This window comes from Bidens hawaiensis, unplaced genomic scaffold, assembly GCF_021521415.1.
Source record: "Bidens hawaiensis isolate Kalapana, Puna unplaced genomic scaffold, B.hawaiensis_p1.1 tig00018140_1, whole genome shotgun sequence".
In the NCBI taxonomy this organism is placed as follows: Eukaryota; Viridiplantae; Streptophyta; class Magnoliopsida; order Asterales; family Asteraceae; genus Bidens; species Bidens hawaiensis.
In genome coordinates, this window is record NW_027492744.1 from 42,617 (window position 1) to 60,176 (window position 17,560).

General features: G+C 34.8%; 2 protein-coding genes across 2 annotated transcripts; one reads left to right on the forward strand and one right to left on the reverse strand.

The window, feature by feature from the left end:
• Nucleotides 1–1,106: 1,106 nt before the first annotated feature.
• Nucleotides 1,107–6,061, reverse strand: LOC143555525 (serine/threonine-protein kinase AFC1-like). The gene is made up of 12 exons (XM_077045060.1): nt 5,800–6,061; nt 4,060–4,231; nt 3,963–3,989; nt 3,726–3,879; nt 3,578–3,626; nt 3,389–3,503; nt 3,114–3,205; nt 2,604–2,760; nt 2,454–2,518; nt 2,280–2,377; nt 1,505–1,610; nt 1,107–1,379 (listed from the first exon to the last, which is right to left on the reverse strand). The coding sequence occupies exons 1-12, from the start codon at nt 5,890–5,892 to the stop codon at nt 1,221–1,223; spliced, it is 1,287 nt and encodes a 428-aa protein (XP_076901175.1). The 5' UTR covers nt 5,893–6,061; the 3' UTR covers nt 1,107–1,220.
• Nucleotides 6,062–10,941: 4,880 nt separating this feature from the next.
• Nucleotides 10,942–17,432, forward strand: LOC143555524 (kinesin-like protein KIN-5B). Its single transcript, XM_077045059.1, has 23 exons — nt 10,942–11,141; nt 11,817–11,946; nt 12,016–12,171; nt 12,263–12,600; nt 12,765–12,903; nt 12,990–13,087; nt 13,190–13,346; nt 13,502–13,571; nt 13,663–13,739; nt 13,829–13,882; nt 13,974–14,054; nt 14,141–14,252; nt 14,323–14,409; nt 14,494–14,669; nt 14,733–14,894; nt 15,030–15,137; nt 15,266–15,424; nt 15,531–15,614; nt 15,696–15,901; nt 15,984–16,085; nt 16,158–16,267; nt 16,361–16,509; nt 17,035–17,432. The coding sequence occupies exons 1-23, from the start codon at nt 10,942–10,944 to the stop codon at nt 17,254–17,256; spliced, it is 3,177 nt and encodes a 1,058-aa protein (XP_076901174.1). The 3' UTR covers nt 17,257–17,432.
• Nucleotides 17,433–17,560: the final 128 nt, after the last annotated feature.

Consider the following 17,560-nt stretch of genomic DNA (forward strand, 5'->3'; position numbering starts at 1 on the left):
CGAGAGTCGCTCCTGAGGTTAAACGAGCTCGATCTGAGCAATCTCGATCTTGTTTAGATCTCATTTCTAAAGATCGAGCTCGGCTTGTGAGTAGCTTTTTGAAGATCGAGCTCGACTCAGTTATTACTCATTAATTACTTTCTAAAATTTATACTTAATATATTTTTATTATAACTTTTATAAATAACATAATGCATATTATTTTCTTACTTGTATTATAATATTATATATAATAATTATTTTGTAAAAATTTATATTTAAAATATTAAATAAAAAATAGATAAACAATAGCCTCGTTGAGGCTCACAGGCCGAATCGAGCTCGATAAGGGACGCTCCGTCTTATGCTAAGGCCCGGGCCCATTTATTAAACAAACTTATTTTTAAGCTTGAGCTCATTTAAGATCGGATTGATTCAAGTTTTTACCCAGCCGATCTCGATCTTGGAGTCTGAAACGAGCCAAGCTCGAGGTTGAGCTACTCATAGGCTGAACTCGAAATTTAGACTTGAGTTTGATGACCAGGACCTCTTAAGACTACGCTGGTTTAACTTAAAAGTAAAAAATATCTCACCACATCATTGTCACACAAGCATGGGGTTCTTGTTAACTTTTCACTCAAAAACATGTAATACTTTAACTGAAAAACAATTATTATTTAATCATTTTTTAAACAAAAATGCGTGTGAGGTAATTTGATTGACTGGAAAAGACTTGGGCCCACACCTTTTACCCATCCGCCAGTTACCGGGTTAGCATAGGTCAGCGCCAATGACTTCTATTTTCTTTTGTTTTGTAAACCATGTTAACACGGGATGGGTTGAGTCATGTCACTCGTGTTAACATGTTTATGAACAGGTCTATGTCCACGAGTGAGTAATTGCATAGTTAATCACGTCTTGTTTATGTTTGATACTTGTATTAATCATGTCAGGCCTACCCAAACACCCCTACAGGAGTACAGGCTACATCTCTTTCCTTTCAGTTATATCCCAAAACAAACATTAAAATCATAATGATTAAAATTGTGACAACTTTATAGTCTATACGACCGGACTTCAAACCACGGTTAGTAGAAACCAATATACATCACCAACATTTTTAAACAATCAAAAGGTAGAACAAGCAGATAATTTTGTGACGTAACATTAAAACCATGATTAAGAGCTTCGATTTATACGAAAAATATCACCACTTTCTATTTAACTTTTGAATTTTCCGATTACAAAGGGTAGCCGTATCGTCTAATATCTCCCGTAAAGAAAGGATGCCTTAAAGCTTCCCGAGCTTTGAGCCGTTCTGATGGCTCGAACCGCAACAACCCCTGCAACAGGTCAATCAATGCCCCAGCCGAGTGGTCCACATGCTGCATTACCAAGTTCTGCATTCACAACACAAAAACAAAAGGCAACTATTGTCTTAATATATTAAATGTGATATCCAGTATCAATGTGTAAAAATGCCTTTTAAACAAACACGAGCGCGCGCGCACACACTTATTTATACCTGCAGGCGTGGAAGTTTCCAAACCGCCCTCATACTTTCTCTTGAAGTTGCACCCTCGGGCCAATCTAACCGTGCACCCCTTCTAAAATATTTTTCAGATCGCCGGCTGACAAAACATTGGGTATAATATTACATATAAAAATAATCTAAACTATTGAAGGAGATCGTATACACTAAAAATGGACTTTGAATTGACCTCTTCCAAGGTGTGTAAACGAACAGAATGTTCAGTTAACCGTTAATGAACCGCTCGGCAGGAAGTTCGTGTATTTAATAAAACGAACGAACATGAACGGCCTTTTTGTTCATTTAGTTAAAACGACGAACATGAAGCGTGTCTTGTTCGTTCGTTTACGTTCATTAATGTAATCATTAAAACTTTTAGGCCCATTGCAATTTGGTCTACTTTTATTAACTTTTTTAGGCCCAACACATTGTTCACGTTAACTTCTAATTGGTTTTTATCTCAGTTATGTTCATTCATCTATTTTCAGCTATGTTATGAACCGTTCGTTCGTTTATGTTCATGAACCGTTCGTTCATGCTGTAAATGAAAGATCATAGAAGAGCACAAACACATTAATTCTCTTAACGAGCGAACACAAACAAGAAAACCATATTCGTTTGATTGTTCATGTTTGTTCGGTTAGTTTACAATCCTACGGCTTCAACCCATTTGAGATAACCCCAGCCCCAAATAAAACCGTTTGTAGGTAAACAGGTCGAATTTGCCACCTCTAAAACCAATGTAATAATAATAATAATAATATCTTACTCGGCTCTCATGATCATATGTTGCGGAAGCGGCCCTAAAACTCTCTCCATCATGGCAAGATGTTCCAAATTCTCATGAGTTTGAAACAAAGCCTCGCCCTATTTGAAAAAAAAGAGTTAGTATATTTTTCATTTATATATTTGCATAATAATCTAAAGAAAATAGAATACTTACACAGCAAAGTTCAACGAGTATGCAACCTACACTCCACAAATCACATGGATAATTCCAGCCAAGTCCTACATGCAACAAAAAATGTAACTCAAATGACAAAAAACGATATTACTTACAAGGTCGCATGATAATATAGTAGACGCCACTCACCCAATATAACCTCTGGGGCCCGGTAATGACGTGTTGATACAACATAGCTGTGATCCTGGTGTTCAAATGTAGTACTCCCAAAATCAATTAGCTTAATAGCACTTGTTTTTGGCAAATTCTTAAAGCAAGAACCTTCCTTTCCAGATCTTGAAAAAAACTGTATTACAAAAACATTATAATTGCACGTTAATTTGTTTCAACTATATACTTGTAGTTTATAAAAACTTAAAAAAAACAATCTTATTTGACTCTTACATTAACTTAACTATTGAAAACTTAATAAAGAACAATCTAAACATATAGACCATGTTCGATATCGCAATAATGAGATTGTTATAATGAATATGCTAAAAGAAAATTTTGGGTGATAAATAGTGCTACAACAAAAAGAAAAGTCACACCCTTTTTGTTATTTTGGTGGATACAATGGAGACGGTACAAGTAACTAAAGGATAAAATAGTAAATGTAATTAGTAGGTAAAACTCAAATCTTTTTAGACGGTTACATACCTTATAATCTGGCACCTTGACATACTCGGATGAAACCAAAAGAATATTTTCTGGTTTTAAATCGGTATGTATAAGGCGTAAATCATGCATAACTGCAAGAAAAACAAACAGAAGAAAAAATGATGACATTAGTGGTACACGAAAAGATAATCGAAAAAAAATAATAAAAGGTAATATGACTAATAATAACATTTCATCATAAAGACACGTTTTGCATGTATAAATATAAAAGGAAATAGCAGAAAACAAAAAATGGTACAAGGTTTTGCACACACATGCAACAGACTCCAAAAGTTGTCTTCCAAACTCACGAACAAGATCAATGGGAAACGAACGGTAGTTGTTTTTGCGCAGAAAATCATATAAACTTGGACCGAGCTTCTCAAAAACCTGTGACGATGACGGGGCGTCACTGTCATTGCTAAATTAATAATATCTCAAAACATATACCAGAAAACACTTACAATACAAATATGATTACGATAGTCAAACCAATTCCGTATTTGCACACAACTGCAAACATAAAGTTACAAAACCTCTTACACCACAATCACCCTAACTTCTACAACCAACAATTTTTAAAAAAAAAACATAAAGCAAATAAACGCATACCGTGAGCCACCAATATCATGTCTGGCAAGCTTCTGTAAAACATCAATTTCAATCATGGCAGCTTCACGATACTTGTTTATTGATCGAACGATTTTAATTGCCACAGGCTCTTTCTTTTCATTATCCAAACACTCCAAAACTTGCCCAAAAGTACCTACAATTGATTCCAAAAAAGAAAAAAGTTAGCTAAAACTTATAAATAAAGATGGAAGAAATAAAAGAAAAAAGATGGCTAACCTTCACCCATTTTGCTTAATATCCTGTCTGCCATTGAGAAACAAAGCATCATTAACACATCCAAAGTCTTTAATTCAAAAAATATAAAAAATATTACATCGAGGAGTTATATTTTCTCCTACTGCAAACATATAGTGGCCATCTTTATCATCTGGTCTCCATGGAGGTGAACCATTATGAGGCATCCCTTTGTAATATATTGAAGAGTAAGAAAACATAGGGAGTGCATTGTTCATATATTCCTGCCTGCAGTATAAAGCTGGATGTACCTGAGTGACAAGCAAGCATTATAATATTAATATTAGCATCTGAACAATCAAATTGATTGAAAACACTCTACAAATCGATGTGTTCTGCATCCAGTGATTGTATATGTGAAGCAGATTTGATAACCAAGTTATATACAAGTCAAAAGTGTTCAAATTCAATTTTAGATTAAAAAAGATACATATTATCTCTCCAAAATGGGATGTAATTAGAGATGCAACTGCAAACGAGCCGAGCCGCTCACGAGCTAACCGAGATCGGATAGATAAAAAGCTCGAGTCTCAAAACGAGCCGAGCCTTATCAATCCCGAGCCTCATATAAAGCTCGTTTAGTTATCAAGGCCGCGCTTGCGCCTTGTATGAGAAGATTGTTAGGCTCATCGAGCCTTGTATATTTTTAAGTTTTAACTATTTTGGACTTGGATGTATTAATTTCACATTGCAGAACCGATCTCGAGCCGATCTTTTAAACTCATTTAAGGTACTATACACGAGCTCGTGCCGAACTTAGGCTCGTCTAAAGCTTTTCTCAACATATAAATATAAACAAAAAATACATGAATTAATTAATAAGTAATAAACAAGCCGAACTCGAGTTTGATTAACGACTCATGATCCGAGCTCGAGCTTGGCTCATTGACACAGATCTATATTTTCTAAATCTAGTCATAAGTTTACACAAATTAAACATCTCCTAAACAAATTAACCATACATCACCATATCAGATGCTAAGTAAATCAAATCATCAGTTCACAACATGCTAATCTGTTAAACCACAAAAACTGCATATACTTGAGAAAAAATAACCAGATTCGTACTCAACAAACACTCTAAAAACAGAAATAAATACTAATAATAGCATTAACAACCCTACTAACTCAATTACACAAAATTCACAGTTTCCAGCACAATAAAAGTGGTTCCTAAATCAAATTCATCAACAAACAAAATTAAATGATCGAAACCGAGCTTAGGTTCGTTTAAGGCTTTTCTCAACATATAAATATAATTAAAAAAAAACTGTTTATAAATTAATTAAAAATATAAACGAGCCGAGCCCAAGCTCAAGCTTAAAAAAACAACTCATGAGCCAAGCTTAGGCTCGTTTAAGGCTTTTCTCTACATATAAACATTAAATATAAATAAAAAATGTATTCAAATTAATTATTAAACAATAAACAAGTCGAGCCCAAGCTTGAAAAAACGACTCAAGAGCCAAGCTCGAGCTTTAGAAAAGGAGTTCAAAACGAGCTGAGCTCGAGCCTAGTTGAGCTTTGGCTCGACTCGTTCACACAGATCCATAGTTTCTGAACCTAGTCATAAGTTTTTACAAATTAACCATATATCACTATACCAGATGTTATATAAACTAAATCACACAATTACAGAAATTAAACCAGATCCATACTCAACAAACATTCTACATACAGAAAACAAAAACTAATAATTCAATTACACAAAATTCACAGTTTCTAGCATAATAACAGTGCTTCCTGAATCAAATTCATCAACAAAACAAAATTAATAAAACTAATCAACCAAAACCTAACAAAAATTAATCAACAATACCTTCGGATGAACCGGATCAGCCAACCTCGGCCGTTTCCTCGGCCGTTTATCCATGTTTCTGTGCGGAAACTCGATGATCCGCTGCGTCTCCATCACGTAACGCGGATTGAGAAATTGAGATCTGGAAACATGAATTGAGGGAGTGAATTGGAGTTATGTAGAGTGAATTGGTGGATTATGAAGAGGAAGGTTGAGATTGTTGGATGGATTTTTTGAGTTAATTAAGAACCCTAGATTTTTTTTATTCAAAGAGGGGTGGTGATGGTGAGGTAGAAAGTAACCATGGTTGAGTTAAGCGTTGGCAGTTTGATGATGATGGATGACTCATGACTTCTTTTTTAGTTTACCTGCACGTGACGTTATTATCCAGATTTCTTTTTCTTTTTTCTTTTTTTCAGTTATTTTGGAGTTGATAGTGCATTAGTGTGTTGAGCCAAGCCAATAAAAGTTGGGCCTGGCCCATGTACTTTGTCATGTGTCAAGTATTAATTAGTATTACCCATGTACTTTTTTTAATATCCGGGTTTTTGATACCCAAATCCGTACCCGACCTTACCCGTAGGGTACGGATAAGGTATGCATTTCAGTACCAAAACCCATACCCGGAACCGGACTCGATTTATACCCAGTAATACCCGAAAACCGGAACCGGTTCCATACCCGGAATCGGGTTTCTCCAATACCCGAAACCGGGTTTTTAAAATACCCGATTTATATCCGAAATTACCCAAAAATACCTGAAAAATGCCTAAAAGTTACTCGAAAATACCCCTAAAAATTGCAACCTCTTAAAAAATCCAATATATACCCGAAAAATACCCTGAAAAAAGCCCGAAAAAAACCTGAAAATAAGGTTTATTCAATACCCAAAAATAGGGATTCAAATACCCGGTTCTATACCCGACTCGAACCCGATGCATAGGGTATGGTTTTTAGAGACAATACCCGGACCCGGACCCGGACCCGACCCGGTTATTGCCAATACCCGATTTTCCAATACCCGGTCATACCCGAACCCGGGTATTTGAAAAACCTGATTTGTGCACCTCTAGTATTACTCATGATTCAAATCTTCTATAGACTTGTAGCTTCGGCCAGAGGTGTACAAAACCGGTTTTAATCCCAAACCGAACAAGTTTGGTCAACGGCTGGTCAAAACCGGTTTGACTCGAACCGGTTCGGGTTATAAACAGGTTTAGAAGCAAGATAGTCCGGCCTGGTCACGTCGGTTCGGTCCGGTTTATAAACCGATTTTAGTCGGTTTTAAATCGGTTTTCCTCAAACCGATTTGGTTTTAAAACCGGTTTGGTAGATCTTAAGGGGAACCGGTCTTGAAACTGGCGGTTTGAATCGGTTTGGGAACTGGTTTGGATGAAACCGGTTTTAAACCCAAACCAGTTCGGTTCAGTATGTCCAAAACCGGTTTTTTTTGTACACCTCTAGCTTCGGCCTTTGGTGGCGCTTCACTTGAGTTGGTTTTACAGTTCTACGTTTCTACCTAGAGGTACAAATACTGATTTTTGGAATATTGGCTACTACTCATAACTGATTATTGGTCAAACTGCCAAAACCAGTTATTGATGGAAAATCTCTAACCTATGTAACCTATTGGTCAAACTGTCGAAACCAGTTATTAATGGAAAATCTCTAACCTTTGTAACCGTCGGTTCGGTGTGATTATGAATCAGTTAATCGATAATATCAACCTTATTAACACTAAACGTATTAATCTATTTTGAGTTAACCAGTTTCTTCTATTAGGGTTATTAACAAGTTAACCGGTTACGATTTACACCTCTTGTACCATGATTATGGTTCAGTTAACCGGTTACGATTTACGCCTCTTGTACCATGTATTTGGTTTTTCGGAAAACGTATGTGAAAATTATGTTGGTGTAAACCAATGTTTTAAAAACCGGTACGTACCGGCCGGTTGAACCGGTTATACCGGATTTTCGTAAGGTCACCGGTATTTAGAGTCTGGTATTTTTGGGCGGTTTGATAGAACATCGTACCGCCGGTTTTTTTGAAAATACCGGTTTAAACCGGCAAACCGGTTTTAAATCCAAAAGATTTTTGATATTTTTTGCCGCCCATATTTTTAAAAATGACTTTTAACATAGCGGATAAAGTTGAAACGAATAAACACGATAAACGACGATTAGTTATTCAACCAAATTTGTATCATGCAAATCCATGTTTGTTTATTTACATCTTTTGCAATCGACTACTTTTGTATACAAAGTATATAAACTTTCTATCAAACTTGACCATTGTTCATGTGCAATATTTTGTTCAAGTGTCATGTTTATTAATGTTTTTTTGGGTTATTTTTTGAGTTGAAAATGCATTTATATGGAATTACAAGGTAAATTATTTAACCCGGTTGAACCTCCCGGTATATTCCGGTTTAACTGGTTGTACCATTTTTAAACCAAATCCGGTACGGGTAAAATACCGGTTTTTAAAACATTGATGTAAACCAGTCTAAACTTTAGTATACCATTTAATCATTTATATAAAATAAATAAATAAAAACATGGTAGGATATATGTTCATTATGATATGATAAATACAGTAAAGCTCAATTTGTTTATGAATATTTTATAGAAAATTGAAATATTGGTTTTAAATAATCTCCAACTATGTCTTGTTGGCAAATAACAGTCTCAACTTTAAATTTGGTTGGTAGCGGTCCCAACTAAAGGGGTATTTGTTTTTAACGGACCGTGACTAACGGATGTTAACCCCGCTAGTGATTTGCTGGCGTGGACCGTCTTCTCCGGCTGCATCAAGCCGGAAACCTACAACTCGCCTTCGTTCTCCAAAATATCGTTACACGTTCTCTCTTTCTCTCTCTCTCCCCTTATTCGAAACCTAACCGACATGTCGCTGTCGTTGTCTCCGGCGAAATTCACCCTTGTCAATCGTGCACCATTCAAGGTAATTGGCACATCATTCGACTCGTTTTGATTCCCTTAAAAAATGACCTATGTTTATTTTGTAAATCATGTAACATTGATTTCGGATTTTTGAAAATAAGATCGGGTTTTATATCTAGGGATTGGCCATGGTAAAAGATGAAATCTGCTTCATTGTCTAATTTCCGATGTGGTTTAAAGAGGGAGGGAGACGGTGTAACGATATTAGGGAGAATGGAGGCGAGCTGCAGGTTTCTGGCGTGATGCGGCCGAAGAAGAAGGTCCGCGTCAGCAAATAACTAACAGAGTTAACATCCGTTAGTTGCGGTCCATTAAAAACAAATACCCCTTTAGTTGGGATCGTTACCAACTAAGTTTAAAGTTGAGACTGTTATTTGTTAATATGACATAGTTGGATTATTTAAAATCAATAGTCGTACAAAATTTCAAACATTTTATATATACACTTATACAGTTTAATGTTTATATTTGTTCCTGCACATAAAAAAGAATATTTTGGTAAACCATTTTTTATGAGCTTCCGCCGCAAGCGAATCAAAGCTTTAACATGTCAATCCAACCTAAATGGGTCTAACACTGGTGAGCCCAAAATAGGGTTGGACCATTAGAGTTTTATTAGCCCAAATACCTTTATTATTTTTTTTCCCAAAGTACATATATTGTAATTTGTAATCTCAAATATGAGCATGACTGACTTTTGTCTTGGAGTGTTCGAGGTGCTTAAAGCCCTTGGCCCCTCTAACGAGTATTTTCTTTTTGTGGTCGAAGCCCGATTTATAACACGATAAGAAGAAACCAACACCAACACTAAAGACGGATCTACTATAGTAGGCTGGTAATTGAGACATGATACATGAATACATGACACCTACTTACACAACTTTAACAGGTATCAGGTACGCCCTTGATAGGTTTCGTGTACTAAACAGGTAGACACGAATTGACCTGCTAATTTTCGAGCCTAAACAGGTAAAATATATGTTTACTTGTTAATTACTCGTTAGTACCTAATTAGACTTTTTGTATAAAAAAAGACATATAATAATAAAATTTGTTATATTATACTGATCCAGATTCCAGACGCATCTACCATCCAGACTCCGCAAGCAACAGCGGCGCACATCCAAATCTCCGGTAGTCACCTCTGGCCTCCGTTTCCCCAGTCTCCCTCCACGTCTCCCTCTCCACGACCACATCTCCGGTTCTCGATCACCGCCTTCATATCTCCGATTCTCTAGTTGCAGCGACGCCGTCCACCGACTTTTGTTTCACTAAAAAGGTTGATGAACATGTGTTTTAAACACAGCTCTTATCGTGTGTACCTGGTATTAACAGGTTCGTATTTGGGAAACAGGTACATGATAAAGTTTTCGTGTCGTATACAAGCATACATGTTTCGTGTTTGTGTCTTATCGTGTACAGGTATACATGATATGCCAGCCCTATGCTGTAGCTTTCTCTTCTGACACTGTTACCCAAGACCTTATCGTGTATGATGCGGTATATGGTTTTAACAATTGTCATTATGTTATTTGAATCAAGTCAGCTTGAGACACCTAGGTTCGAATTCTATTCACATTCTAATTTCATAAGGACTCAATTGGTAACATGAACTTCAAATTCGTAGGGGATATAAATCACATATACAACAATTGAATTTAAATACTCAAATAATAAACCCCTCTAACTTAACTTTATGTGTATCAATAATCTTTGAGAATCTATGCAATGATCTAATGATTTCATGGGCTAATCATGTTAAATTATTTTATTCTAACGTGTTAAATAGAAGAATATTTTTTTTATTAATGGAAAATCTCTTTAAGGCGCCTCATATTTAAAATTGAACAATTTGAAATGAATCTTTGTACAAAAAAGCCAAAGTGGAGCCCACACACCCCCCAAATGGTCAAATAAATATTCAACTCTTTGTAGCCGTTAGCAAGCAATTCAAACCCACACACATTCGATTCACAAAGCATCGATCTTTAATCACTTCAGCCTAATTTAATTTATTCACTTCAATCGCAGGTAAAACTTCACTATTTCACTTTCAATTTCGTCTTTTTATACAGTTTCGAGCTTGATTTGTGATAAATTATGTTTCTAGGGTTTCAATAATTTGCTTTTAATTTGATGGTTTTATATAGTTTAGTGCTTGATTTGTGATAAATTGTGTTTTTAGGGTTTGATTGTATAAATGGAGTATAAGAGGAGTATGAATTCGATGACGCCGGGTCAGAGTGGAAAAGTTGGAGTCGGAATGGCGGCTAACCCGTTGCCGTTTCTCACGCCTAGACCGGAACGTAGGCGGCTGGATTCGAGAGGTATAGATTGGAATTCGAGTAAAGGTGACAAGGATTGCGGAGAAGTTAATATCCAAGTTCTGGTTAGATGCAGGTATATGTTGTTAATTTTAGCTAGGTGTTTGATTTATGTGTGATTTAGGGTCCTGCATTAATAATTGAATTGATCCAATTACGGTTTGTGTATTCGATGGAGATCGTATGTCATAGATGTTGCAAACAATAGATTCAAACAGCCTTTTTTTTTTTTAATTTTCATTTCAACTGTGAAATTATTTGTTTGTCCTAAAATCTTAACTTGATTGATTAATTGACTAAACTAACATGGTCCTTGTTGAGCCTTTATCTTTGTCGCTTGAGCTCAACTAGGCTCGAGCTCGGCTCATTTCAAGCTCTTTCTTTGAGGCTTGAGCTCGGCTATTTCAAGCTCTTTTTTTAAAGCTTGAGCTTGGCTTGTGAGTCATTTTTCCAACTCGGGCTTGATAATCAAATGAGATTTAATTGAGGTTTGGGCTCGGCTCGAGCTTGATGAGGCTCGGCTCATTTCGAGCTTTTTATCGATCCGATCTCGAGTAACTCGCGAGCAGCTCGACTCGTTTGCACCCCTGATTTTTTTTTATCAAATTTACATGAAAGTTGTGAAACTTGTGTATGGTTTCTTGTGATTGTTCCAACATTGTATCGGATATGCACAATTCTTGATGTGTTGAATTTGCTAGAAAACGAGTTAAAATGTCTTCCAAATCTTAATTTTCTAATGTTCTCATAGGCCCTTAAGTGATGAAGAACGAAAGTGCAATGTACCAAGGGTGATAACATGCAATGAGCACAAAAGAGAAGTCTCTATATTGCAAAATGTTGCTAACAAACAAGTGGACAAAATCTTCACCTTTGACAAGGTACATCAGTTATTCTGTATACCTTTTTAATGTGAACAATTATCTTATTAATAAATATTTCTGTTGAAGGTTTTCGGACCCAAAGCGCAACAGAGGTCGGTATACGATCAGGCAATATATCCTATTGTAAATGAAGTGCTTGAGGGCTTCAACTGCACGGTGTTTGCATATGGTCAAACTGGTACCGGTAAAACATACACAATGGAGGGAGGCATGAGAAATAAGGTAGTTAAAATTAAGCGAACAATAAAACTCTTCTCACACACCTTATGATATTGACATAATAACAATTCTCTTAACTTTATTCTCATTTAAGGGTGGAGAATTACCTGCTGAGGCTGGTGTAATTCCAAGAGCAGTTCGTCAAATATTTGACACTTTAGAAGCTCAAAACGCTGATTATAGCATGAAAGTTACTTTTTTGGAACTTTACAATGAAGAAATAGTTGATCTTCTCACCACAGAAGACAGCACAAGATCTTTAGAGGACAAGCAAAAAAAGCCCATATCATTAATGGAAGATGGAAAAGGTTGTGTTTGTGTAAGAGGCTTAGAAGAAGAAGCTGTATATAGTGCAAATGATATTTATAACCTTTTAGAACGAGGTGCTGCTAAAAGGCGTACAGCAGATACATTGTTAAATAAGCGAAGCAGGTACACTTATTCTTACACTTGATCTTTAGTCTAACACATTAATTGTTTATAAAAAAATGGACAACGAGAATCAATAACCACTTTCAATATTCATTGTAGAATATATACCACTTGTAGCCTAAGTACTCTTTTTTTCTGTTTTTTTCTTTTTTTCTTTTTGGCAGTCGTTCTCATTCGGTTTTTACAATAACCGTACACGTCAAACAAGCAACGATTGGTAGTGAGGAGCTAGTTAAATACGGAAAGCTTAATCTTGTTGATTTAGCAGGATCAGAAAATATCTCCCGATCAGGGGCCCGAGATGTAAGTAAAAACAGATATATTTTTTATTCCCAAAAATGCTATATTCTTTCTGATATAATAAAAATTATTTTTTGTATTGATTTTAGGGTAGAGCAAGGGAAGCTGGAGAAATAAATAAGAGCTTGCTTACTCTGGGTCGTGTCATTAATTCACTTGTAGAACATTCGGGTCATGTGCCTTACAGGTTGGTGTTGATATTTTAGATATCTTATAGTACTGTTGAAGATTACCCAGCAACAATATTATTACAATAATTATTCTAATCGACATGTGTTTAATTTTACAGGGACAGCAAACTGACCAGACTGTTACGTGACTCACTTGGTGGGAAAACCAAAACATGCATCATTGCAACGGTTTCTCAGTCTGCTCATTGTTTAGAAGAAACATTAAGCACTTTAGACTATGCACACCGTGCTAAAAACATCAAGAACAAGCCAGAGGTCAGCATGGATATAATTATAATTCTTACATATACAATTATATAGACGTATGTACACACACACACACACACACACACACACACACCTAACCGTATTAAAATTTATAGCTGCTGTTCTAAAAAAAACTTTACTTAAATTTATATAATTTATTGCAGGCAAATCAGAAAATGTCAAAAGCTATGCTTCTGAAAGATATGTATTTGGAAATTGAGAAAATGAAACAAGGTTTATTTTGCATTATCCATAATTTTTGGCATAATTTATTAATGTTGCTTATGAGTTTATATATGTATATATACTATTACAATATATGCAGATCTTCGAGCAGCTAGGGAAAAGAATGGTGTTTATATTTCACATGAAAGATATGCACAGGAAGAAGCTGAAAAGAAGGTATGCATCCATGAAAATGCCAAATTTTATTTCACAACAATATCTTTTATTTATATGTGATTATGTTGACGATTGCATCATCTTTACAGTTGAAGAATGAAAAAATTGAGCAACTGGAGATTGATCTAAACATTAACGAGAAGGTAAACTAGTTAGTAGTTGCATTTTATCTACCTTCACTAATTACTTGAAGCATTACTGAAAAATGAAAATTATTTATATTTTTTATTATAGGAAGTAAATAAATACCGTGAGCTCTATGAAAGTGAACATGAAAAGAGGTTGAGTTTAGAAAGTGATCTTAATGATTGCAAGGTATGAAATGAGCAGTAAACTTGTGCAAACGAATTTATGAATTTTGATTCTAGTTTTTTTATAATTTCTGTTAATATTGAATTCAGGAAAATTTGGAGAACAGTAACAAGGCCTTGTTAGATATTCAAGGAAAACATAAGGAAGCCATGTTAATGTTGAAGAAAAAAGATTTTATCATCTCCAAACTTCTGGATTCAGGTCAATTGGTCAACCCTTTGTTTATTACCTCAATATCAATAATTCTGATTATTTTTGTTAAAAAAAACAGAAAACTGTCTGGTTGAACATGCAAAAGGTCTGCGAAACAAACTACAAGATGCAACAGAGGACGTGACCGTATTATCTTCCAAAATAGGTAAAGCCATTATCATATTGTGTTCATTTTAATTTATATTTTGCTGGGTAATAAAAACTAATTCATTAAATGTTGGGTTTATAGATCATAAGAGCAAGTTAGAAGCAGAAAACAATGGGCTGCTTTTGTCATTTAGTTGTCAACTAAATCACGGCTTAAAAGACCTGCAAAAGGTTATTATAAGTTCGGTTTCACAGCAACAACAGCAAATGAGATCCATGGAAGAACACGTTGCTTTGTTCCTTGATAGTAAACATAATGTAAGAAATTAACTTATTTTCAAAATTTACAAATTCACGACTAATTTATCTGTTATTTACCAGAATGCCCAGATCTTGGAATCTAGAATCAACAACATAACCGACACGTACACTTCGGGCATGATGTCATTAAATAAGCTAGTTGGCACTTTGCAATTGAAAGCTTCTTCTGATTTGACTCATATGAAGTCCAAAATAACTAATCAAATAATGGCAGTTGAGAATGTAAGGAATCTATTTTTTCAGCATAAGAATCTATTACCATCTTTCGAGATTCAAACAAATAATTTTTTTTTCCTGAAGTTACATATTTTTTAGCAATATGTTTACAAACGTTGTTTTGCTATTTTGTGTAAACAGATCTTTCAAGATGCAATTATGGAGGCTAAAAATGCCACATGTGATATTCAAAACTCTATAGCTGATCAAAAGCAAGAATTGGCTTTATCTGCTCAACAACATGAACAAGTGAGTCCTTTCTTAACTTAAAAGTTTTCAAGTTTATTATATTTTTTTATTGATTTTATTTATTTCCAACAAATATTCAATACTCTTTATATTTGATACTGTTTTGATTTTTCTTTCTAATTGTATAGGGACTACGTAAGAGTTTGTCTTCTGCGCACGAGATCGCGACCGCAACGATTAATTTCTTCAATAATCTAAGTCAGCAAGCAACTAAACTCATGGCAGCTCTTGAACAAAATCATAAAACTAGATCTCGTGAGCTGGCAGAATTTGAGAGAAACTTCAAGGTCAAGAAAAGCAATAATATTGATAAATTATTTATAATAAAGTATGCGAGTTTAATAAATAACTTGACAAAAGCTAAATTTTGAGTTATTACAATCTGTTTCACAGGAAGATGCAACTAGAGAACAACAACTGGCAATAGAAAACATTTCAGCAATTGTAAGAAACCTAACATCAAAACAAACTTCAATGGTAAGCTAGAAGACCCTTTGTTTGTACATATCTCGATTTCGTGAAGGAAAAATGTTAATCCATAATCAATATCATGATCAGGTTACCGAGGTGTCACGAAAAGTTGACGATTCAAGTTCAGAAGATAACAAACGGTTGTTGAAAGATTTGTCTGACATGGCGCAAATATCAAATGATGGAAAACATGAGATGAATGAATATATAGAGATATCAAAAACTCGTTTTACAGAAGACACATTTATTTCAACTGAGAACCGAACCATTATGGAGAATTGCCTTGAAGAGTGGTAAGTATTATTGTGTTGGTTAAATACTAAAATACTAAACTTTATATGCCACTTTTAACTTTTATGGAAAATTGGCTTGCAGTACAAACAAGGTTGAGAAATCTTTGCAACACTGGGATAACACAAAGTCAACTATCAGTCAACTTAATGAGAGTAGTATGGTTGATACAGAATCATTTATAAGGTACTATACATTATAGTATATATTTATTTTATTCTTGTTGCATTTTTTTGACCACTTTAATATTTTGTACAGTGAAACGATGCGTGTAAATAAACTCAGAAATGAAGATATTGATGCAGCACACGTGTCAATGGATGCATTAGTTCAAACACATACTAATGATCTGAAATCAACTGTTAATGGTAATCTTAAACTATAATCATATGTGATTAACTTTAAAGAATTTATCTACTTTTGAACCGATAATCTAATTGGGAAAATGGTGTTACAAGCAGATTCACTGATGCTGGACCGAGAAATGAAAAAAGAGTTTGACTTAAAGTCAAAGCTACTTTTGGATCACGTGACATGCTTAAAAGGCGAACACGGTGACACAACAGAAAAAATGATAAAACAAGTTGACTGTCTAAAACAAGGTTATCAGGTACACCATAGTTACTTACAATGATAAATTTTTTTAGTAGAATTAACTGCACGGGTAAGTAGTTTGGCTGTATTGCAAGTTTTGTCTTCAAGTTACAAAAATTCCAAGTTTAGATCAACTGTTGAGCACGAACATAACACACTAACAGTCTAACACCATTGGTCCTTAAAGTTGATGGACGTTAAATGTTCCTGTTAAGTGCGTGTGAAATGATCAAGCTACCCCTTAATATAAAAAATAAAAATAAAAAACTAAGAGTTGTAGTTTCTGAAACAAGATAAGGGGATCCCAGTATCCCACCATTCTTTAACGGGTCGTCTGGTCATTTCACATACATTTAACGGAAGAACTTAACGTCTGTCTACTTTAGAGAACAATGATGCTATGTTCGTCCAAACAGTTTGTCTAACGTTTTACATTTTTAAAAGTTTGTCTAACCTTGCAATAGAATTAATTATCTATGTAATTAATTCTTTTGAGTATTATAAAAATAGCTTGGGATTTGTATTGATGTTTGTATGACAGATTGATAATGATTCTACTCCAACAAAACATGTAATAGATGTGCCTAGTTTGACATCTATCGAGGCAATGCGAACACCGTCTTTTGCTGATCTTTTAGCGACAACAAATATTGTTTGCGAAAACCAGAAAAATTGTGTGGAAAATGGAAGCAAACTGAAATACCATCATCATCAAGTAACCTTGGGATCTCCAAACAGAAGTCCTTTTGCAGATGTTAATTAATTCTTTTATTTTACTAAATAAGTATTAAGATTGTATGCTCTTATATATTGATCTTATGCCATATATGCAGTTAAGATTAGTGAACTCCAAAACTCGGTTTTGGACTCATCTACCGATGAGCATGAATGCTGTAATGGAATTGAGTAAGCTAAATTTTTTATTGTGGTATTTAAAATCATTTATCGTAAAATGCAACCTTTATTCCTATTGAGTTTTATATATATTGTTACAATTAGGCTATGTGTTGTGGTTTATCTAAAAATTGCATAACTCACTGCCACATAGGTGGTAACTAAACTAAAAT

What these genes read in the sequence shown, in the direction of transcription:
- LOC143555525 (XM_077045060.1), bottom strand. Translation starts at nt 5,892, where the DNA reads ATGGAGACGCAGCGGATCATCGAGTTTCCGCACAGAAACATGGATAAA. An exon ending in ATCGTAATCATATTTGTATT is followed by an intron (nt 3,504 to 3,577) that starts GTAAGTGTTTTC and finishes TCATCGTCACAG; the next exon opens with GTTTTTGAGAAGCTCGGTCC. An exon ending in ACTTTTGGAGTCTGTTGCAT is followed by an intron (nt 3,206 to 3,388) that starts GTGTGTGCAAAA and finishes TTTTTCTTGCAG; the next exon opens with TTATGCATGATTTACGCCTT.
- LOC143555524 (XM_077045059.1), top strand. Translation starts at nt 10,942, where the DNA reads ATGGAGTATAAGAGGAGTATGAATTCGATGACGCCGGGTCAGAGTGGA. An exon ending in TCGGGTCATGTGCCTTACAG is followed by an intron (nt 13,088 to 13,189) that starts GTTGGTGTTGAT and finishes TTAATTTTACAG; the next exon opens with GGACAGCAAACTGACCAGAC. An exon ending in TCTGAAATCAACTGTTAATG is followed by an intron (nt 16,268 to 16,360) that starts GTAATCTTAAAC and finishes TGTTACAAGCAG; the next exon opens with ATTCACTGATGCTGGACCGA.